Here is a 23,704-nt window from a genome sequence, read left to right on the forward strand (position 1 = left end):
TTTTTGGTCATCGTCTCTTAGTCGGTGTCTAGGCGATCTAGGCAGCATTGAGGCAGTCTAGACAAAGCCCATGCGGTTAAAATTCATATAAGGGTCAATAAAACGTCTAGAGGGATTAATCGAAAAAAATCGTGACGAATTCTTGATTTCGAGGGTTTTAGTTTTTTTTTTTTTTTTTTTTACCATGGTAAAAGGTAAATAAAGGTCAATATTAACAATCTTGGAATCTTAATATATTATTATGGGCTCCCAACTCACTTTGGTGTCTACTAGTGTACCAATACAAGATTCCTCTTTACCTTTGCACTTCCCAATTCTTAATTAACTCCTCTCTCTTTCCCTTTCACCATATCCACCCAACATCATTAAACTACTCCAAAGTTTCAATCTTTCTTTCTTCAACCTTTTCCACCATATCCACCCAACAACTTCAAAGTTTCAATCTTTCTTCCTTTCTCCAAAAACCCATTACCAAGTGCATCTGGTTCACCATCTCTTCCAACTCCATATCCAACACTCTTCAAAAGGGTCTTAACCATGTTTCCCTAAACCCCCCAAAAAAAAAGATCATGTCTTTCTTTCCCCTCCTCCTCCTCCTCCTCCTTTCTTCTGTTCTTGTGTTTCCTGCTGCATTTGCCCTAAATTCAGATGGGATACTTCTACTTTCCTTCAAATACTCAACCCTCAGTGACCCATTATCAGTACTTGAAAGTTGGAACTATAATGATGAAACTCCATGTTCTTGGACTGGAATAACCTGCACTGAATTGGGAATCAATGGCACACCAGATATGTTTAGGGTTACAAGTTTAATCCTCCCTGGAAATCAGCTTCTGGGTTCAATTCCATCTGATTTGGGGTTCATTGAACATCTCAAACATCTTGATCTTTCCAATAATGTCTTAAATGGGTCATTGCCAAGTTCATTTTTTAACTCAACTGAGCTTCAAGTGATGTCACTTTCAGGCAATGAGATCTCCGGTGAGTTACCTGAATCTATAGGTGGAATGAAGGGTTTACAGTTGCTGAATCTTTCTGATAATGCATTAGCTGGGAGATTACCTAAGAATTTAACCAGATTGCAGAATCTAACTGTTGTTTCTTTGAGGAGTAATTACTTCTCTGGTTCAGTTCCAAGTGGGTTTAATTCTGTTCAAGTGCTGGATTTGTCTTCTAATCTGTTGAATGGAAGTTTACCCTTTGATTTTGGTGGAGGTAATTTGGGGTTTTTGAATCTGTCTTGGAATAAGCTTTCTGGTTCAATACCAGAAGGGTTTGGGAAGAATATTCCCCCAAATTCCACCATTGATGTCTCTTTCAATAACTTGACAGGTGCAATTCCTGAATTATCTTCTCTGTTGAATCAGAAGACAGAATCTTTTAAAGGGAATATGGATCTTTGTGGGAAGCCATTGAAGAATCTTTGTTCAATTCCTTCAACTCTTTCAACACCACCAAACATTTCAACTACTTCTCCTGCCATAGCTGTAATCCCCAAACCACTTGAAACTGATAATTCCTCAAACCCTAATGCTTCAAAACAAAATCAAACCCAAAACGGCTTAAAACCGGCTACAATAGTGGCAATCGCGGTGGCGGATTTGGCCGGAATAACAATTCTAGCTCTAGCAATTCTCTATGTGTATCAATTGAAGAAAAAGAAAGCTCAAACCCCAGAAATCAGAATCGAAAACCCCCCAAAATCCGAGCAGAAATTAGCATCATCGGAGATGATAATCTCAAAAAATGAACATCAGGAGGAGCCTAGAAAACCTACAATTTGGCCGTGTCTTCCGATTAATGGAGCAGAAGGAACATCGGAGGAAGCGACGACTTCAGATAGCGACGGATTACCGGCAGAAAACGAGGAGCAAATTGAAACCCAGAACCAGCAGAAAGGAGGGGGGAAACTTGTGATAGTCGACGGCGAGACAGAATTGGACATGGAAACGTTACTGAAAGCATCGGCGTATATTTTAGGGGCTACCGGAGCTAGTATTGTGTATAAAGCTGTGCTTGGCGACGGAACGGCGTTTGCGGTGAGGAGAATCGGAGAAATTGGGATTGACCGGTTTAAGGAATTCGAGAACCGGTTGAGGTTAATTGCGAAATTGAGGCATCCAAATTTAGTTAGGGTTCGTGGGTTTTATTGGGGAGATGATGAAAAGCTTGTTATTTATGATTATATCTCCAATGGCAGCCTTGCTAGCTCCAATTACAGTAAGTTCTCTCATCTTCTTCTTCCTCCTTTCGTTTTCATTTTTCTGCAACTGTGGTGCATGTTAGCAAGTTTGTGTGGTTTTTGCTATAATACGCTTCTTAATCTAGTGCTTTTTGATAGATTGTACTGTTAGGATGTCGACCGTTAGATATTCTTGGTGGGGTCAGATCATGTTGATTTCTTTTTATCTTTTTTTGGTTAAATTTCTTTTTTATCTTTTTGTTGCTATTTGCTTTTCAATATTTTGAAGATGATTTTTAAAATTATTATAAACTTTTAGACTTAACGGGGTGTTTCTTATAAAGGATATAAGAGGTGGGATAAGGATAAAAAACACGAGATAAGTTATCCCGTGTTTGTTTGAGAGATGGAAGAGTGAGACAGATGAGGGATAAACCTCTTATCCCTCAAATCCTATACCCAAGAGGGGGGTGGTATAAGGAGGTGGGATAAACTCCTACCATTTTAATAGGATAAAAAAATTCATCTTATCCTTCAAATTAATGTTATGTAGTTTAAATAAGGTTAAAATAGTAAAATGTATATATCTATCCCTATCACACATACCAAACATTGAATAATAATTCTCGACTATCATATTTTTATTCTTATCCCAACCATTTATTCTTATCACTATCACAACCTTTATCCTTATCCCTATCCTAATAGAATACCAAACGCCCCATAATAGTAATATAAGAGGTCAAAATAATTTGATTTTTTTAGTTAAAAAGAACATGATGATCTTTTATTTTAATACCCTAAGTTTTTTATTTATTTTTTTGTTGATGACCAATTTGGTTTATTTTTTGTTTACTTTTTACGGTTTGCTGTTGGAAAAGTAGAGATTTTCTGCATTTTCCAAAATGGTACCTTTTTTTGTACAAAAGTCAAACAATAGTTTCATAATCAAACATGTGAAACTCTCATTATGAAAAGTCAAATAAGAAGAGAAATTTGAATAAACAAACACTCCTTAAATACTTTAAAACAAACAAAAATAAAATTAGCTTTTAACGTAAAATTTGGTTAACAAAAATATTATACCCTTCTTTAATCAGTGAGCTAAATTTCTGTCTTTAACAATTCAATATATGTGATTGGTTTATAAAAAAATTATAAAAACTTTATTTCGGAACAGTGAAAAAATACAATTTTAAAATATCATTTCTTCCTTTAATCCGTGTTCTAAATTTGTATTTTTTAACAATTTGAAACATTTTTACATGTAATTGGTTTATAGAAAAATTATAAAAACTTTATTTCGAACCGTGAAAAAAATACAATTTTAGACACTAATAAAATGAATATTGTTTTTTTAACTGAATTGAATGTTAAACAAACTAATTTAATAAATATGGATTTAATGTGATAAAAAAACAAAAGATATCAATTTAGTATCTTGAAATAAAAGAAAATGGTTCAATGACTAATATTAGCGATTGTACAATTTTTTTTTTGGTAAACTTTAAATAAAACCCTTGTGGTTTCACTAATTTTCAGATAAAGGACTGTGGTTTACTTTTTGTCAAAACGAGGATTGAGGTTTTCAACTTTAGCAAAATAAGGACTTTTTCGATTGATACTATTAAAATCACCATTGACTACTTCAAAAATGACATATTTTAAGAATTACTAATATTCTAAACAATTTTAATTCTTCAACTTTTTTATTTTGAGATTGTTTAGATGATGTTTGGTAAAGAGAGAGAAAGTTAATGTTTAGAGAGAGAAAGTTCTAAAAAAGATGATTTTCGAAAATCGAAAATGTAGTTCCATAAAAAATATGACATTGAACAACTTTAATTCTTGAAAATTTTCGTTAAATATGGTTTTAATAGCATTATTTCAAGTGCGAAACCTCAATCCTCATTTTGACAAAAAGTAAACCACAGTCCTTTATCTGAAAATTAGTGAAACCACAGGGGTTTTATTTGAAATTTATCCTTTTTTTATCAAACAATATTTGTGATTTTATAATATATTTTAGAAATTTGTAATTATTATAAATTTGTAATTTTAATTAATCGCTTAATTTTAAAATAAATACTTACTTTTTAACAAAAAGAGCACTAGTCAAGATTTGTTTGCAAATTCATGAAATCAAGGAAGTTATTTTTGTTTTTGTTTTTAGATTTTCTAAATATTTCTTAGGATAAAAAAAAGGAGACGCATGATGCGTCAAAATCAAGTGTCACATTCGTAGAAAAACAGCAAGTAATTGGAGAGTACATAGTATGGGTGGGTCTAGTAATTAATGGAGTTAAAAAAAACATTTGTTACTTTTACCAACATAAACTTAACTGTCTGTTTGTTTATTACTCTTTCTTCTTCTTGTGACTTCTTGTCTGTCATTTTTGTCTTTAATAATGGATTAGATTTACATGTCATGTGATTACTCCTCGAATGTTGTATATTTTATACTTTAATCCCACTGCTTAGCTTAACATATATTCCTACGCTACCTTCCTCCTTTTGCATACCTATCACTTTTTTTTTTATTTAAATATAACCATATTAAATTAACTAAATAATACATACTTAGTCAGAATTCTAAATCTAACACTGTAATTCTTCTATACTCTCAGGTTTGTTTCTTTTTAGTGCAGGAAAATATTTCCCTGATTTTACCGTGTTTATTTGTTTAAGAAAATAAGCGAACGACATCTTTTAGGTTAGTTAACAGAAAAATATATAAAGAAAGTAAGGAAAATATTCTATACTTTTAAAAATAGTAAAATATTTTCCTAAAATTTTAAAACCTTACTTCACTAACAGTTCTTAATTAGTAGTTATAGAATCTGTTTGGTTGCTATTTATTGTTGGAAAATATTGTTTTTCTAAAAAGTAAGAGATTTTTTTACCCTTAGAAAAACTTTTCATGTATAAAATAGCAACTATAATTTCTAAAACTATTATTTTTAATATAAGAAACTAAAAAGGTGGAAAAATTGGATTAAATAAATACCTCATTTTAAGTGAAAATTTCAGTGCTCGTTTGGAAAAAAAAACCTGTTGTTCCAATTTCGGTGTCCCTTTACATGTCCCTCTCACAAAAAGTGGTCACTTTTAATCATGTGGATCCTCTTAGCTTATAAAATATATTATTTTAATTAAAAGGTGCGATTTTTTATAAAAGAGATATGGAAGGGAACACCAAAATGGGATAACAGATTTTCTTCCCCTCATGGTATATATATAACCAGATAAGTCGATTACTGAGTCAAACTAAAGCAGCATGCAAAAGAAGACGGTGGTTTTATTAATTATCAACTTGTGAATTATTTATTTACACATGCTAAGTTGATGAGAGATTCTTGGCTTAATACATTTTTAGTCCTTAGGTTTGTCTAAAAATATCTAAAAATGCAATTGTAATTCTGTATTATGAAAAGTCTATTTACCTTCTGAACTTGTTTAAAATTTAAAGTGATAATTGATTTTTTGAAATTTTAAATATTAGTCCTCTGAACTTTTTAAAGTGGTCTATTGGTTCTCTAAACTTTAATTAATGTATAAATTTCAATTTTTCCAAAATTTCTCTTTACTTTGTTATTTGAATTTTAGGAGTTAATAGATCAATTTAAAGTAAAAGTAATAGGGAAAGAATTGATTTTTTTAATAAGTAGCAGGATTGATGAATGTATTAAGCTGAGATTCTTGTAGTAGTCATTTTTAATTATAAAATTGGCATGTATATAAATAAGGAAATATACATAAAATTTGAATTTTATGGTTTATATATTTGTAAAAATATTTTAATCTTTTAAAAGTTTACAAACCCCACTAAAAATACACTATTTCCTTTTCCGATATTTACAGGAAAACCGGGTTCATCACCACCTCTGGAAATCCGGTTCAAGATAGCAAGAGGCATAGCTCGATGTTTAGCCTTCATTCATGAGAAAAAACACGTCCACGGCAGCATCAAACCAACCAACATCCTCTTAACTCCCGATTTGGACCCTATAATCACCGATTTCGGGCTAGACCGGCTAGTATTCGGCAACAAAGCAACCAACTCGGGCCGAAATCTCGGTAGCCAACGATCCAATTCCATCTTATCAGAACACCCGAATATCACAGCCAGCCCTTACGCAACAACTAGCTCCTCCTCCACATCCGGAACGTCGCCGTATCAAGCGCCGGAGTCATTAAATAACCTAAAGCCAAACCCTAAATGGGACGTGTACTCATTCGGCGTCGTTTTGATTGAACTTCTCACGGGGAGAGTGTTTTCGGACCGGGAGCTAAGCCAATGGAGCGCAGTAGCCGGTTCAGTAGTGGAGGATGATAAAAACCGGGTTTTGAGATTGGCTGACGTGGCAATAAGAGCTGACGTGGAGGCTAAAGAGGAAGCCATGCTGGCATGCTTTAAACTAGGATTTAGTTGTGCTTCTTTTATGCCTCAAAAGAGACCATCCATGAAAGAAGTAGTTCAAGTGTTGGAGAAGATCCTTTTGTGATGGTGATGTTTTTTGGGTCCCACAAAAGTGTTTATTGTTGGATTAAAGGGTTAATTAGTGGGTTTTTTTTTTTCTTTTTAATTAGTGTGATACTTTTCATCTTTTGTTGACTTGAATTGTTGCAAAAAGGAGATGTTGATATCTTAGAAGTTAAGAGAATGCGCATGATTTGTGTGTATTTTGACTAATTATTTAATCAAATAAATAGTATTTATAGATCTAGAGTTTGTTTGATTTAACGCTTTGTATTTACTCTCTAGTGTTGTTGTTTGGAGAAAATTTAGTATATGCCGGTAGATTCGTTCATGGGATGGGTCGGGTTCGGGTCGGACCTAATCGAGTTTTTCATATTTTTACATTGTCCAAACCCAGCCCAGTCTATCCTATATTTTCACATCGAGCTCGGAGCCAGACTGGGCTTGGGAAACCAGCCAACTAATATATATTTAAAAAAAAATTTAAAAAATTTATTATAATTCTAACACATAAAATTACAACTAAATTTAGTGTACTTGTTAAACATTAAGTTATATTTGTAAGTCTCAATTTTAACAAAATCAAAGCTTTAGTACTATAAATTAAGAAACAGTTACTTTCAATTAAAAAAAAGAAACAGTTGATAATATTTTTTTAAACGATAATATACATTCTTCTAAACTATTATACATAATGTATACTAAATTTCAATTGTTATTAGGCAATTGATAAAAAAAATGAATAATTGTAATTGTTACCCTAAAATTAAAAAATCAAATATATATATATATAGGTAGAGTGGGTCGGGCCAATTCGGGTTTTCAAAATAAATCTCAAGCCCGACCCATTTTATATGCAGGCTTGTGCGGGTTCGGGCTGGACCGGTTCAACTGATGAATATACATGTCCCAGCCCAACCCATGATGGACGGGCCAATGGGTTTTTGAACAGGTCTAGGTGTCGGGCGTTACCACCGAGAAAAGAAGATGTGGTATGCCTGTCTGTCCATTAATAATATGATATGTGTGAAAATTTTAACACCTCATTAATAAAAACTTAATTAAAAAAACTGTTTGTTGTTGGAAAATATTGTTTTTCCAAAAAACAGAGATTTTCTACTTTTGTAAAATGTTACTTCTTAGAACAACGTCGTCCAAATCTTAGGTTCATTATCCTTGATCGGTTGTCATTACTGGACCATTCAAACTTACCACCGTCTATTCTTTTATTTTTCTCTTCCATCCGCGAAGTAAACCACCTCATGGATCATGTATGGATGTTGATTTTCCTTCGGAAATAGTTATCAACAGCTATTTCTTAATTCTAACCAAACAATTCAATTCTTTGTGGTTGATCTAGCTATGGTTCTGTATAATTACACAAAGTCTATTGATAATTTGACAAAACTCGTAAAAGGGAAATTAATTCCAATGAGTAGAATTGATGATTCAATTACCATAATTTTAAAAGTTAAATTTGCGATGAGTCTTTTTGAGAACCCTACACGAGATGAAAGTTTAGAAAATAAACTTGGATGTAATGAACATAAAAGATTTCGAACTCGGTTCTTAGGGTTAGGAGTTGTGCTCTCTTATCTCTTGTTAACCCCTTAAATTTCTGCTTCATTGAATCCCAAATTTGCTTGGATGTATCATTATTAAGGATGGTTTCCATGATTTCTCGATTCATCGCTTGGTATAGATAATTCTCCACATTCTTGTCTTTCAATTGTTGTTTTGTGATGACCTTTCTACTAGCCTTCAATATTCCTTTGCTCGAAGGAAACTCTATATCAATTTTGTCTAGTGCTCATAGATGCCACCGAATTTTGGGATAGCAGGTTGCACAAAAGTGTTATTACTGGTGTTCTTTTACCATCTCTTCACACTCTTCTCTTGTGTTTCTCTCAAAAGAAAACTATTTTTTCTCTTGAATCATGTTATTTAGTAGAGCTCTCGTACCAAATGATAAATATTGAACGGAATAAGCAATTTGTCATCATGCCCATTTAATAAACCTCTAATACCAAATGACAAATATTGAACAGAATAAGCAATTTGCAGTAAAAAGAAGAAAATTGAACCTCAAGATAATAATTTTTTAAGTTTTAAACCATTAGACTGTGTTGAAAAACAGACCCAGCCATATGATCTATTTTTATATTTTTCCCAAAAATTAAAGTTAAGCTTAAAATATCTGTAGTTGAAAAATGGATCGAATCGCCTATAATCTATTTTTATCTTTTTGTATGAATTAGATAAAAAAAAAATTCAAAAAATTCACCGAATTTTAAATATTAATCTCCAATTCTATTATTAAATTATAAAAAACATGAAATCATTTGTTTAGAACGAATTGTTATGCAATTGGTGCAGAATAAGGAACAAAAATATATGTGTTTTATAATAGTATTTGAAATTGATCCAATTTATCAACGTTAGGAATAAAATTGCTTTTGACTATATTAGAGGTAAAATTACACAATTTTAAACGTTATGAGTAAACTTGCTCGTGATTCAAAATGTTTGGGATATTTTTGCATCTTAATTTTTTTTTTTTTTTTAAATATCCCATGTAAAGTCCAAGTTAAAGTACGAAGCCTACCTTGATAGCCCATTATATGCTGGGCCCAGAAAGGCCTATGAAACTGTGTTTTTCTATCAGCAATATATAACACAATGTTCTGATTATCCCTTCCAATTAAAAAAGAAACCCAGAAAAATGGAAGAAAGTCAACAAATTCCACTGATACCCAGCCAGATCTTCATCCTCTCCGGCCAGAGCAACATGGCCGGCCGCGGCGGCGTAATCCGACACCCTCACCAGCACCACAAGCACTGGGATCATGTAGTTCCTCCAGAATGCCAGCCAGATCCGAATATCCTCCGATTAACCGCAGATCTCCAGTGGATTCCAGCTCACGAGCCTCTCCACGCCGATATCGACGCGAATAAAGTGTGCGGGGTAGGGCCAGGGATGTCGTTTGCGAATGCCGTCAGAGATGGCGCCGGATCCGTAGGGCTGGTGCCGTGCGCTGTCGGTGGGACGGCGATTAAGGAGTGGGCGCGTGGAGAGAAGTTGTACGAAACGATGGTGTTGAGAGCGAAGGAGAGTGTGAAGGAAGGTGGAGAGATTAAGTGTTTGTTGTGGTACCAAGGAGAGAGTGACACGATGAGTGAGCATGATGCTGATGCGTATCAGGCGAACATGGAAAGGTTTATTCAGAATGTGAGAGAAGATCTTGGTTTGCCTTCACTTCCAATAATTCAGGTCAGCATTTGCCTATTGTTTTTTCATTTGAATAGAAAAATTAAGGCATTAAAATGAATTGGAATTTAAACTATCAAAATCATGACTACTAAGCAAAAATCATCCATTAAAATCCTAAAAGCAGAATGTTTGATATAGACTATAATAATCCTTATATTTGTTCAAAATGCATTTAAGAAAGAGTGTCCGAAACTGTTGAACAATGATTTTCAATGACCTCAATCTATGATTTTTGTATAGAACAAGGATTTAATCAATGATTTTTAGTAAGTATAAGTATCTAATGGATGATTTTAATAATTTAAAGTTCTAATTGACTTTGAAGCATTACTTCTAGAATGGGTATTTAGTAGTAGATATTTGTTTATTATAAATTAATTATTACTAATGTTACAATTAGGGGCGGTAGTTCGTATAAATGGGCTGTGTTCGTATGAATTGTATCTATCAATTATTTGATTAGTGTTAAACGAGTCAATTTTAACCAAGTCAAAAGTTTTTGTGTGTGAAGATTCATAATCGTACCAATTCAATCGAGTTCATGTCATTTTCGTGTTATGTTCGCGATTCCTATCTAATTTTACTAGCTTTATTGATAGTCTCATTTAAAAATTTGGTAAGATATAATAATATTTCACCTTAATCATTTAAGTGTTTGATCCGAAACCTATATAACAAACCCATAAAGTTGAAAAAGTATAATAGGTTCGCATGTTATATATAAATTTTACCTATTTTTATCATGATATGTAAAAATGTGGAAGGTTTAGACTTCATTTGTTTGTCGGAAAATGTTGTACAGAAAAATATTTTCTTGATTTTTTAGTGTTTGTTTACTTAGAAAAATAAATCAACGGAAAATTTTAGGGTAGTCAACAAAAAAAAATATATGAAAAAAGTCAGTAAAATATTTTATTTTTTTAAAAAGAGTAAAACATGTGTTCATGGGTTATAATTGTAATTTTATTAGTTAAAATATATAAAAATATAAAAAAATATAATAATAATTTAAAATATTTATGTCATTAAAAAAAAGTTTACATGCCAATTTCATATCAATCCAAAAAGTAATCCAAAACAAATTTCAGAAATACATGATGTATTGTAAGTAACATAATTTTGAATTTAAATGTTGAAATGGTCCATGTGTTTAATTGGGGCTTAACCTCTAACTTACTTCCAAAAGTCCAATATTCTTCGAATTCTCAAAATGATTATTCGTCATCTCAATTTGCTTGAAACGACTTTTCTGTTATTTCAACTTATTGAAAATGTAACCTCAACTTGTTTAAACTTACCTTTCTACGACTTATACATATTCAACTCTTACACGATGTCTCAAACCGATTAAACATATCAAAAAAACTGGGAATTTGTATTAGGTAGCAATTACATCAGGAGGAAAAAATGAGAAGTACATAGAGAAAGTGAGAGAAGCACAACTAGGGATGAAAGTAGCAAATGTGGTATGTGTGGATGCAAAGGGATTGGAGCTTGGAGGGGATAATCTCCACCTAACAACTAAAGCACAAGTGAAGTTGGGCCAAATGTTGGCTAAAGCATACCTTAATCATTTTTCACCATCCATAGGACTTTACTTTACTTCTAAGAGACAACCAAATTCTTCTATTTTTGTTGTGCTTTTTAAGTTGTTTTTTCTTTGTTCCCTTGTTTTATTATTTCTTAATTGGAAATGAGTGACCTTAAGAAACTTTAACAACATATTTGTATTTTATAATTCTAAACATAGAGAATGGAATTCATTATAGCAATTACATATCATTTATATACATTTCCTATATAATAGGAAGAGATACATTAATCTTATTTATTTATGTTGATTAGCTAATGATTAAGTTAAATATAAGGAAAGCCAGCTAGGCCAGCTAGAGCATAAAGATTGGTCATACTCTTAGTACAAATATAATTGATTCGAGTTCCTATTACGGTTTAGTGGACACATTTGCTATTAGGTTCCTTGTTCTGATATGTGGGATTGAAATTGTATCATCTTTTAAGTTTTCTCGTGTAAAATGACAGTGAGCCTCTATATGTTTGGTGCATCATTATCACATCACAATTTCATTGGTTTTGACTAGGCAAACTGACTAGGCAAACCCAATTTCTCCAAGTGGATGACGTAGCTATACAAGTTCGTATGTAGTTTGTGTTATAGCATAGTATTCAGATTCCGCACTCGGTCTAGAAACTACATGTTTCTTACTTTTCCAAGATACGAGATTGCTCTCAACAAAGACACATTAGCCAATGGTAGAGCATCTATTTGTAAGATTCTCGGCTGAAGCTTTCTACAATGCGGTGACCATGGAACAAAATCCACAAAAAAGTAACATTAGTGGACACTAAATAATGACCTAAAGAAAGAGAATAACAACGGTCTTTGTTGACATAAAAACACACTTAAGAGCTTTTTGGATCGAATTTGGATACCATATGCTTCATGTCCTGAACAAAGCAAGTGCATCCAAACACTCTAGGAAGAATCAAAAACAATGTTGGCGAAGGAAAAAGCAACAAATAAGGTATTTGGCCTTGAACGGAGGACATACTATTAATCAAGTTGCAAGGAGTAGAAATAACATCAACCTAGAACTCTTTAGGAACCTACATATAAAACATAAGAGCTCGGGCAACGTATAGTAAGTGACTAGTTTTTCGCTCAGCCACCCCTATTTTATTATGGGGTGACAATACAATTACGGTAATTTAACAGTAGGAGAGTGTCTTTAAAATGTAAAGGTTTACTGCACGGTTACAGTTTACTGTTTGTTGGTAAATACTAGTTAATTTTGATTTCAAAAATATTGGTAAATATTATCTAATTTTCATTCTAAAATACTTGGTAATTTTCATTCTAAAATGTTATTTTGAAAATTTGAGGGTAATTAAGCGTTTCAGTATAAGTTGGAGGGACTCACATGCATTAAACCTACATTTATGTTTTATGCTACATTTGAGGGTAATTAGATGTTTGAGTATAAGTTATACCTGTAATATCTTGAATTCGTCACATTTTGTTATCCAAATTTTATTTTGGTTCTTAAAAATACCCAAATAATCTATTAGCACCAATTGATCATGCCACATCAACATTCTAGATTTTTAAACATAAAACGTAAGAGCCATTTTAACGCGTCCTCTTAAGTTAGTTTTCTACTTTTATTTATAGCTTATACTATAAATTTTACTATTTATAGAATGTCTGATGAATCTCAAACCGATTAAGTGCATCTAACAGAATGGGATGTGTATTAGGTAGCAATTTCATCAGGAGATGAGAAGTACATAGAGAAACTAAGAGCAGCACAATTAGGAATGGAAGTAACAAATATGGTATGTGTAGATGCAAAAGGATTGGAACTTGGAGGAGATAATCTTCACCTAACAACTAATGCACAAGTTAAGTTAGGCCAAATGTTGGCTAAAGCATACCTTCATCATTTTGCATCATCCAACATATGACTTTTGCTTTACTTCTAAGAGATAACCAAGTTCTTTGAGTTGTTGCTTTTTTCCCCCTTGTATAATTGTTGTATAATTGTTGTATTCCTAGTTGGGAAATTGTAATTTATAATTACTAGTAGGATGATATATATAATTGAATAAATTAAGTATATAATGAATTGATACTTTATATATATATATATATATATATATATATATATATATATATATATATATATATATATATATATATATATATATATACCTGAAATTATTTAAGGGTAAATTACAATTGTGACATTCAGTTTTGACCTTAATTTTTATGCCCAAAACTTTAAAACTGGATATAAAAATTGATGGAATTATTTTAGTTACTAACATTAAAATCTTTTATAAAAAATGATCTCAAAATAAAAAATAAAAAATAAAAAAGTTTAAAAATTAAAATTATTTTAGTTATTCATAAGATAATACCCAGTGTTGTTCACTTGAACTTTGAATGACCAAAATTTGACCTCTCACTGTTAGATCTAAACTTTATAATTATTTTTTAATCTCCACCATTAAATTTTAATAGAGATAATAAAAATAATACTAACATGTAGTGTTGCCATTGAATGATTGACTAAATAATCACCTTAATCTAAATCCTTAATCTAAATTTTAGGATGTTTTTAATCTCCACCCTAAAATTTTGATAAGAGCTATATCTAAAAGTGGAGAAATTATACGATGCTACTGTAGTTCCAACTAGATAGTGTAGTTGGAACCTAGAACTAATAAACACATGCCATATGTATTCATTAATACACGTGGTTAGAAAATAATAGAAAAACAATTGCATTCTCACCTCTGCGTTTTCCATAGATCAAATTGAAAAATTAGAAACCTGAAACCTAACACTAAAATCAGTCTCGTTTCTTCCTCAGTGATTCTCTCCGCCCACCTCCCTCCCTCTACATTTATCCCTCTGGGGGTGTTTGTTAGAAGGGATATAGGGGTGAGATAGGGATAAAAAACACGAGATAAGTTATCTCATGTTTGTTTGGAAGATAGAAGAGTGAGACGGATGAGGGATAAATTTCTTATCCCTCAAATCCTATATCCAGGAGGGGGGTGTATAAGGAGGTGAGATAAGCTCCTACGATTTTAATAGGATGGAAAAGTCCATCTTATCCCTCAAATTAATGTTATATAGTTTAAAATAGGAAAATGTATTATTTTATCCCCATCCCTATCCCACGTACCAAACATTGCATAATAATTCTCGACTATCATATTTTTATCCTTATACCAACCATTTATCCTTATTCCTATCCCAATCTTTGTCCCTATCCCTATCCCAATAGAATGCCAAACGCTCTGTCCGCAAACAAAAAGAGAAATGCTTCTTACGTTTCTCAACAAACTAAAATCGGGTTGGGGAAACTCTTGAATATCTGCTCCGGTGAAATTACCGACATTGAAGACTATTCCAATGACATTTTGGTCAATTTTGCTGAAGGTTTGTGTTTAATTGCTTTTTATAGTTAAAATTTTGATTTTTTTTACTCTGTGTTGTTGTGGTAAAGCATATCCCCTCTTGAAAATCTAAGTGGTTGTCTTTCTACTCAGATCAATTCTTCCTCCTGTTACCGATGATAACTAGGTATTATTTATTCATGATGATTATTCCTATTATTTGATAGGCCAATCCAGCAGGAGCTATCTTTGGGTATTTCCGATCACTGTTTTTTCTTTTTTGGGTATAATTATGAATCTGAAGTTTTTAAAATGATTTTTTTTTTTTTGTCAGATATTGTGCAGGCAGTAGCATATGGATGAGCAATGGCGAATCCAGAATTTGAGAGAGCGGGAGGTAAAATTCTACGTAAAAAAAATTTAAACAAAAAATGTAAAATTGTTTAATTTTTTATGGCAAAAAATGCAAAATTGTTCAATTTTTTGTGGCGAAAAATGCAAAATCGTTCAATTGTCATGCATTATTTTTATGATTTTTTTTTTATAAAAAAACGTAAATTATAATGTTTCCGACTCGTAATCATCCATTTTCGGGATTCTCGGATTGTTACGCATCAAATATTCCTAACGTTTTGGGTCAGGTGAAATTTTACTCCTAACATCTAAAATGGTGCAATTTTACCCCTAATGTTTGTAGCCAAGAGCAATTTTATCTCTAACGTTGATAAATTGGATCAATTTCAGACACTTATAAAATACAGTCATTTTTTTTCTTTATTTTGCACCAATTGCATATCAATTTTTGTAATTTTGCATAAATTTTACCTCTAACGTTGATAAATTAGATCAATTTCAGACACTATTATTCATGACTGAGAAGACAGTTTTATGAATTATTTCTCAAATTGACCCAATTTATCAACGTTAGAGGTAAAATTGCTCTTGGCTTCCAACATTAGGGATAAAATTGTACCATTTTAGACGTTAGGGATAAAATTGCTCCTGACCCAAAATATTATGGGTATTTTTGCACTTTAATCCTTATTTTTGGATTTAATTTTTTTTTTTTAATGGGATGAGGGGGGGGGGGGGGGGGGGGGGGCAAATGCCCCTTTGACCCCCTACATCCGCCCCTGGATGAGGAGAGTTGTAAGCAGCTGGTGGAGAAAGCAAAAGAAGAGGGGGATGTGAGCAAGATTTACAAGACTCCACATACCGATCCACTGCCACCTCGAGAATAGGGATGGCAACGAGTAATAATTTTGATCCCATACCCGTTTATACAGGGTACGGATAGTTCCATTAGGGTCGGGTAGTGTCGGGTACCCGCGGGTAGAGTACCCGTTGCCATCCGTACTCGAGAAGACAAGGAAAGTGATTACATTAAATAATTGAGAGGGTTATCGGAACATTTTGAAAATTCAGGCGTTAAATAAGCTTTTTGGACAAATTAAATGAATAAATAAAATTTAGCCTATCGTTTTAAAATAAATACATATTTAGTCATAACGTATGAAATTGTGCAAATTTAACCATAACGCTTCCAAATAAAGTGAATTTTAGTGCTACATTACCGAAAATCTGAAGAAAAAATCTGTTTGACTATTATTTAAGTGTCGCATTGAACATTCCAAACTACGTAAATGTGCAAAACGTCTATTACAACCTTGTGTATCAAATATTGCAACAATTACCATGGATTCAACTAATTTGACATTTAAAGGCAAATTGTGAATTTCAACTTTTTTACTATTATTTTGTATTATATATTTTTAATAATAATATGTTCTCAAATTTTCTTACAGATTAATTACAATATGATGTCAAATTTTATATTGCAGTATATTTATATTTTCAAAATATTAATTCTATAGTTAATTTATATGAGTCCAATGATAGCAGTATTTTTATATTTTAATTATGTAACTTCAGCACCTTAATATAATAAAAAAACTAGAAAACAAATCAGAGAAGAAACCGTAATAGATTAAAAAAACGACATCGTGTCAAACATGGACTTAACGTGTTAAAATGTTAAAAAAAATTGATCGATATACTTCAAATGGGAATGATTGAGAGAGAGATGGCCAGGCGTATTTTATTGGGATAGAAAAAAGAGCTCAATAAAGGTGTTGACAGAACGTATCGTATATATTTGATGATCCGTGAAACCAAACCGGGCCGAATCATAATCTATACTTAGGCCCATGGTTCAAGATCAAACGGGCTCCGAATAAAGGAAGCGGGTAAAACGAGTAACCGCCCCGAAATCCTAAACGGAGCATTAAACCTCCCACTCAATACAAACGAGACCACGTTTGTAGCCACGAAAGGGACGTGGCCTGGAAAGAGTAACCGCCCCCGGCGGTTACCTAGGAACACTTATAAAAAGGACATAGAAGCAAATGTGGAGGTACGTTCACATTTTTTCCCCACAATACCAGTGTCAATTTACCAACCTTCCCATAAAACTGACTTGATCGTCGGAGAGTTTTCCCGGAGATCCTGTCTCCGGTTCTGTTTTGCAGGTAACCGCGGCGAAGATCATCAAATCGAATCTAGCAAGTTATCATTGGTGCGGTGAACGTGGACCTTTTTTACCAACATTTGGTTAAAGGTACCCTAAGAACATGTCAGAACCATCACGAACAGCCGGAGTTACAACCAGATCAGCTAGTATGAACTCAAGAGGTCCACGGCAGCCTGCGAGTACACAGCCTGTGGTACCCAGCTCGTCGAATCCTTCAGGGCAGTTGAGTCCCTTATTGGAGGTCCAAGTGCAAACTGAGAGGGAGATGTCTAATAGCGATTTTGTACAAATGGCAGGACAGGTCTTGGCTTCGAATATGAGCCAAGCGGCTGGGGATCGAATGATTAGTTTGTTAACTGCAATCGCTGAACACAATACCGCCGTAACGGTTGCCCCTCAAGAACCTGTTGTCATCTCCACACAACAACCAACTATTCCTGCCATATCTACGCTTCCACAGCCATCTCGAGAGCCAAATCGGATGAGTCAGAGTAGTCGCATGACACCACATAGCCATCCAGACCACTACTCACACCAAGATCCTATTATGACGACCCATCCGACCTGGCAGTCATCCCAACCAATGCCAGGAATGCACGGAATTCTTCCGCTACGATAAACGGAACCCTTTGATCACGGACATTCAGGGTTGATGACGTCTGGAGGGAATATGTCTGGGCGAGAGCATACTTGGAACTTCGATCCTATAACTGGACAGCGGTTAGCCCCACGGCGAGAACAAGTGATGACACAGTATGGCGGGTGGACGTCACCCAGAATTCATCAGCAACGGATGGAAGAAGTTCGGCGGGAACCCAATACTGAATTGGAAGATCAACTGCGAAGCATGATGGAGCGGATGGGATACACACCTAGGGCAAGAGCAGCGGTGCAGAGTGATTCGCCTTTTGCCCCATCATTGCGAGAATTTATTCCAGATCACAGAATAAAAGCACCGGCGATACCTAAATATTATGGGGATCCAAATTCTGACCCTGAGGCGCATGTCAGAAACTATAGAGAGTTGATGGATGTTGCTGGAGCAAGCGAAAGCATAATTTGTCGATTGTTCTCGACCACTTTGGGAGGAGCAGCATCCGATTGGTTTCGGTCCCTCCCAACTGAATCTATTCACAACTGGAATCAATACAGTCGTGATTTCTGTGCAAAGTTCGTGGGCTGTAAAGCAGCGGATGTGACGGATAGGCAGCTGAAGGAGATCAAACAGAGAAACTATAATTCCCTAAGGGAATTTGTAGTCGCATTCAATGATATTCTGGTGCGGTTACAGAACCCAGATATCGTGAGCATTCGCAACATCATGGCGGATGGAACCACAGATTGGAGCATGCGGGAGGAAATCATCCGCAATAAACCACGCACAGTGGCTGAACTCATGAAGATAGCAAAAGAATTTATGGAAGTGGACGATGTTAACAGGGAGCATAGAGCTCAAACCCGGCGAGAAAGAGATGCGGCTAGATCCACCTCGGACAATCGCCGCCATCAAGTCCAAGCATATTCTAAGGGTAATCTGGTTCGAAAAAGCGATCGTTCCTTTCAAGGGGGGGGGGATATCAAACACCATTGAACACGGCTCGTCATGAGGTGTTACTTTGGATTGAGAAAAACCCTCTGAAAAAGGATGTGCAGTTTCCTGAGGCGAAAGGTCGAACCAATTTGGGGCGATATCCTAACAAATATTGCAGGTTCCACAGATTGAACGGCCATGACACGAACGATTGCTATGAATTGAAGAGGGAGATTGAAAAGCTGATTGAGAGGGGCAAACTGAGTCAATTTATTAGAAAAGAAACGATTGATGAGAAAGCAACGCTCCCGCATGAGGTAGAAGCCAGGCCAGAAAAAAAGAATAAAAAAGGGGTGATTAACGTGATAGCAGGCGGGATCTATGAGCCTCCAACAAAAAGGGCTCGCCGTGAACAGCGAAAAAGCAACACGCGTAGGGGGGATGCCCTCAATTACTCATTTGCGCGAATCACGGAGCCGCATGCGGATGCTTTGGTGATTACAATGGCCATTGAAGGATGGGACGTTAAGCGGGTCCTTATTGATACAGGCAGTTCTTGCAATGTCATTACTCGAACTGCATTCAACAAGTTGGGAATTAACGACGAGCGAGTGGAACATACGTTCATGGATGTAACTGGTTTTGGAGGTCAATCATCTCAAACAAGTGGACAGGTGGTGTTGGAGACAGAAATGGGCGACAAGAATCTAAAATGGCGAGGTGATCTAGAATTCGCAATTGTTGATCTCCCATTGGCCTACAACATAATTCTGGGGCGTCCGTTCCTGTCGGAAACGGAGTCGCTCATCTCAATGAAGCATTTGACATTGCATTTGCCAACACACCAAGGGCGAGTCATTGTTGAAGGGGATCAACTTATATCTCAACAAGCTTATACATTGTCACTTGAACCGAAGCCAGATGGAGAGGATAAAGTTGATGAGAAGTTACCGGCTGAAGTGTTAGGAGAAACAGAACTATTCGCCATCTCAAATGATAAGAACGTACGGATAGCGACAGGACTTCCAGAGGAAACGAAGAAAGCCATTATCGAGGTGTTGATCCAATGCGAGTCGGAATTCGCCGCTCCGAATGAAGTGCTGAAGGGGATAAGTCCAGATATAGCAACCCATCGTTTGAATGTGGACAAAGGTGCAACCCCAGTGCGACAGAAAAAGAGAGGACATGCTCCAGAACGGCAGAAGGCGATTGAAAAAGCAGTGGCGGATTTGCTAGAATCAGATGCAATTCGAGAAGTCACCTATCCGGAGTGGCTAGCCAATGTGGTGCTAGTCAAAAAGCCAAATGGAACGTACAGAATGTGCGTCGACTTCAAAGATCTGAATAAAGCTTGTCCGAAGGATATGTATCCGCTACCTAACATTGATATATTGGTAGATGGGACTGCGGGATTTGAAGCTTTATCGTTCACCGACGTGAAATCCAGTTACCACCAGATACCAATGGAGAAGGCAGATGAGATCAAGACGTCGTTCATAACTCATCAGGCGAGTTATTGCTTCAAGGTGATGCCCTTTGGACTGAAGAATGTGGGAGCAACATATCAACGGATGATGAACAAGATATTTTCAGACAATCAGGCGAGAACTTCTCGATTTACGTAGATGACATGATCATTAAAAGCAAGAAGATGCAAGACCACCCACAGGATATTAAAGAAATCCTGGAAGTACTGATCAAATATGGCCTCAAATTGAACCCAGAGAAATGCACGTTTGGAGCAAGAGCAGGAAAGTTCCTGGGTTTCATTGTTAGCGGCAAAGGAGTTGAGGCGAATCCTGAGAAGGTTAAAGCAGTGATGGAGATGAAGACACCGAGGAACATAAGAGAAGTACAGAGACTGAACGGGTGGTTGGTGGCATTAGGGCGATTCATATCATGCTCAGCTAGGAGATGTCTACCTTTCTACAATGCCATCAAAAAATCTAATTCCTTTGAATGGACGCCGGATTGTCAAGAAGCATTTGAGGGGATAAAGCGATTACTATGCTATGCGCCCTTAATGAGCAGGCCAGAGGATGGAGAAGATTTATTTCTTTACGTATCCATCACCAGTATGGCGATATGCACGGTGATGGTGCGGGAAGAAGAGGGGCAACAATATCCAGTGTACTATGTGAGCAAAGTCTTGAAAGACGCAGAACTTCGGTATTCAAGGTTAGACAAAATGGCCCTCGCGGTGATAACCACGGCGGCTAGGTTAAAGCCATACTTTCAGGCGCATACTATCATTATGAGAACTGGAATTCCAATGTGAAAGGTACTACAGAAACCTGACGCATCCGGCCGATTAATGGAGTGGTCAATTCAGTTGGGAGAGTTCGATATTCGCTACGAAGGAAGACCAGCTCTAAAAGGTCAAGTACTTGCCGATTTCGTGAATGAGTTCACGTGGGATGAAGATGAATGTCCAAAAGCACAAAAAGAAGAATGGAGTATGTTCACAGATGGGGCATTGTCCACAGATGGAGCTGGACTGGGAGTCGTCATTAAGGGACCGGATGTTATTCGCCTGTACTATGCGGCAAAGTTAACATTCGAAACTACCAATAATGCCGCGGAGTATGAAGCAATGATATGCGGATTGAAGTTGCTTAATGAACTTACGCCAGAAAGAGTGGTCATCTACAGCGATTCTAAACTCATGATAAATCAGATCACAAAAAATTATCTGGTGAAACAGGAGGATCTGGTCAAGTACCATCAGGTGGTCGGCAGACTGACGCAGGAGTTAACAAACAAGGGAGTCGTCTGGGAAACGGTGCATGTTTCGAGAGGCCATAACACAAAGGCTGACGAGTTGGCAAAAGCAGCGGCGAGTAGAGAACCATGGAGTCAAAAAGCATGCAATTTGGAGATAAGGTCAGCACCAGCATTCAAAGTCGATCAGATTATGGTCATCGAAGAGCTGGAAGATGATGAAGATTGGCGGATGCCCATCCGCCAATATCTGGAACATGGAGATTTGCCGGTTGATAAAAGCTTAGCCAGAAAACTAATTGGGCAGTCAGCGAGATACTCAATTCGAGATGGAACTTTATACCGAAAATCATATACATGTCCATGGTTAAAATGTATTAGCCGCAATGAAGGAGACTATATACTGCGAGAACTCCATGAAGGAATTTGTGGCGCACATGAAGCATCCGCGGCGTTGGCAAGAAAAGTCAAGTTGATGGGATATTATTGGCCAAAGGTGGTGGAGGATTCCCAGAAGATGGTAGCGGAATGTCACAGCTGTCAAATCCATGCGAATGAAAAGCATGTTCCCGGAGCCGAACAAGTCACTATAATGACGGCGTGGCCATTCGCAACATGGGGGATCGATATAGTGGGCCCGTTCCCAGAAACGACAAAGAAAAGGAAGTACTTGATAGTCGCAGTCGACCACTTCAGCAAATGGGTAGAAGCGGAGGCAGTAACCGCTCAAACACCTGAGCGAATGATCGAGTTCTTACGAGAGAACATTATCATGCGGTTTGGAATCCCACAAACGCTTATAACTGATAATGGCACCCAGTTCAGCTGTATAAAATTCAAAGCATATTGCGAAAGCATGGGGATCAAAAATCACTTTTCTTCTGTAAATCATCCCCAATCGAATGGTATGACAGAGGTTACCAACAGGGCCATGATTCAGGGAATCAAGAAGCGGCTAGGCGATAAAAAAACATGTTGGGCGGATGAGATACCTCATATGCTATGGGCATACAGAACTTCTGTAAAGGCAGCAACAGGCGAAACACCTTTCTCGCTGGTTTATGGAGCCCAAGCAGTCCTGCCTGTTGAAATCAAGTCGCCTACAGATCGGATAATTTATTATTGTGACACCCAAAATCCTATCAACATTAGAGATGCATTGGATTCTGTAGAAGAACGAAGAGAAAAAGCTTACATGCAAATGACAGTGTACCGCAATAGAATCAAGAAATATCATGACAGAAGAGTGCGAAAGGTGATAATCAACGAGAGCGACTTGGTCTTGAAAAAAGCGGATAAAATACAGTCCAGAGAAGGCAAAGGCAAATTAGGCATCAACTGGCTCGGACCTTACAGGGTATCCAAGAAGCTGGGACCATCGACTTTTGAAATAGAAGAAATGAGCGGAAAAAAGCTCCCGCGCACCTGGAATCTAGAGAATCTACGCCTATATAAACAGGCCGAGTAGTTCAGGGAAATGACGAGTACTCTTTTTCCTTTTATGAGTTTTTCCCACTGGGTTTTCTGATAAAAGGTTTTAATGAGGCTTTGATCCCGCACAGTTTGTATACCCATGTAACAAGAAGTCTTTTTTCTTTATCAATAAAGATATTCAATTGTTGCATCATTCGCAAAACCTTATGTTTAATCTTAAACACACATAAATGTGTTGCCTATTAAAGAAAGGCGGATGCATGATTACGCATCATTCGCAAAACCTTATGATTATTTTTAGAAAAATAATAAGGCATAAAATTAAGCGAATAAACGAGTACTCAAAAAATTACGAAAAAGGGTCTGGCCACCCTAATGAAAACAAAACTAACTACAAAAAATTACAAGTATGAAGTCGGCAAGAGGCAAGGATCACATACGAAAATAACCGGCATTAAAGCGACGAAGGATAAAACAACAATTGCATATATATGAAAAGCGGCGACAAGGTCACTCGGTTAATATATATACTGGCAGTTTGTTACATACAACAGTTCGGATATAAATAAAATTATACTACAGTTTCTTCTCCTTCACCTCTATCGCCCCATTCGCCTTCAGCGGCTCCT

The 23,704-nt window shown here is 35.8% G+C and overlaps 2 protein-coding genes across 3 annotated transcripts; both read left to right on the forward strand.

The window, feature by feature from the left end:
• Positions 1–263: 263 nt before the first annotated feature.
• LOC136226797 (receptor protein kinase-like protein At4g34220) lies at positions 264–6,905 on the forward strand. Its single transcript, XM_066015451.1, has 2 exons — positions 264–2,220; positions 6,044–6,905. Exons 1-2 carry the CDS (start codon positions 570–572, stop codon positions 6,685–6,687), a joined length of 2,295 nt encoding a protein of 764 aa, XP_065871523.1. The 5' UTR covers positions 264–569; the 3' UTR covers positions 6,688–6,905.
• A 2,426-nt stretch (positions 6,906–9,331) lies between these two features.
• On the forward strand, positions 9,332–13,545 carry LOC136227721 (probable carbohydrate esterase At4g34215). Of its 2 annotated transcripts, none has more exons than XM_066016463.1 (2): positions 9,332–9,933; positions 11,316–11,747. In XM_066016463.1, the coding sequence occupies exons 1-2, from the start codon at positions 9,385–9,387 to the stop codon at positions 11,628–11,630; spliced, it is 864 nt and encodes a 287-aa protein (XP_065872535.1). In that variant the 5' UTR covers positions 9,332–9,384; the 3' UTR covers positions 11,631–11,747. The 2 variants fall into 2 exon arrangements, with proteins under 2 accessions (XP_065872535.1, XP_065872536.1); XM_066016464.1 differs by lacking the exon at positions 11,316–11,747 and adding an exon at positions 13,210–13,545 and having other exon boundaries at positions 9,346–9,933.
• Positions 13,546–23,704: the final 10,159 nt, after the last annotated feature.

This window comes from Euphorbia lathyris, chromosome 4 (genome assembly GCF_963576675.1).
Source record: "Euphorbia lathyris chromosome 4, ddEupLath1.1, whole genome shotgun sequence".
In the NCBI taxonomy this organism is placed as follows: domain Eukaryota; kingdom Viridiplantae; phylum Streptophyta; class Magnoliopsida; order Malpighiales; family Euphorbiaceae; genus Euphorbia; species Euphorbia lathyris.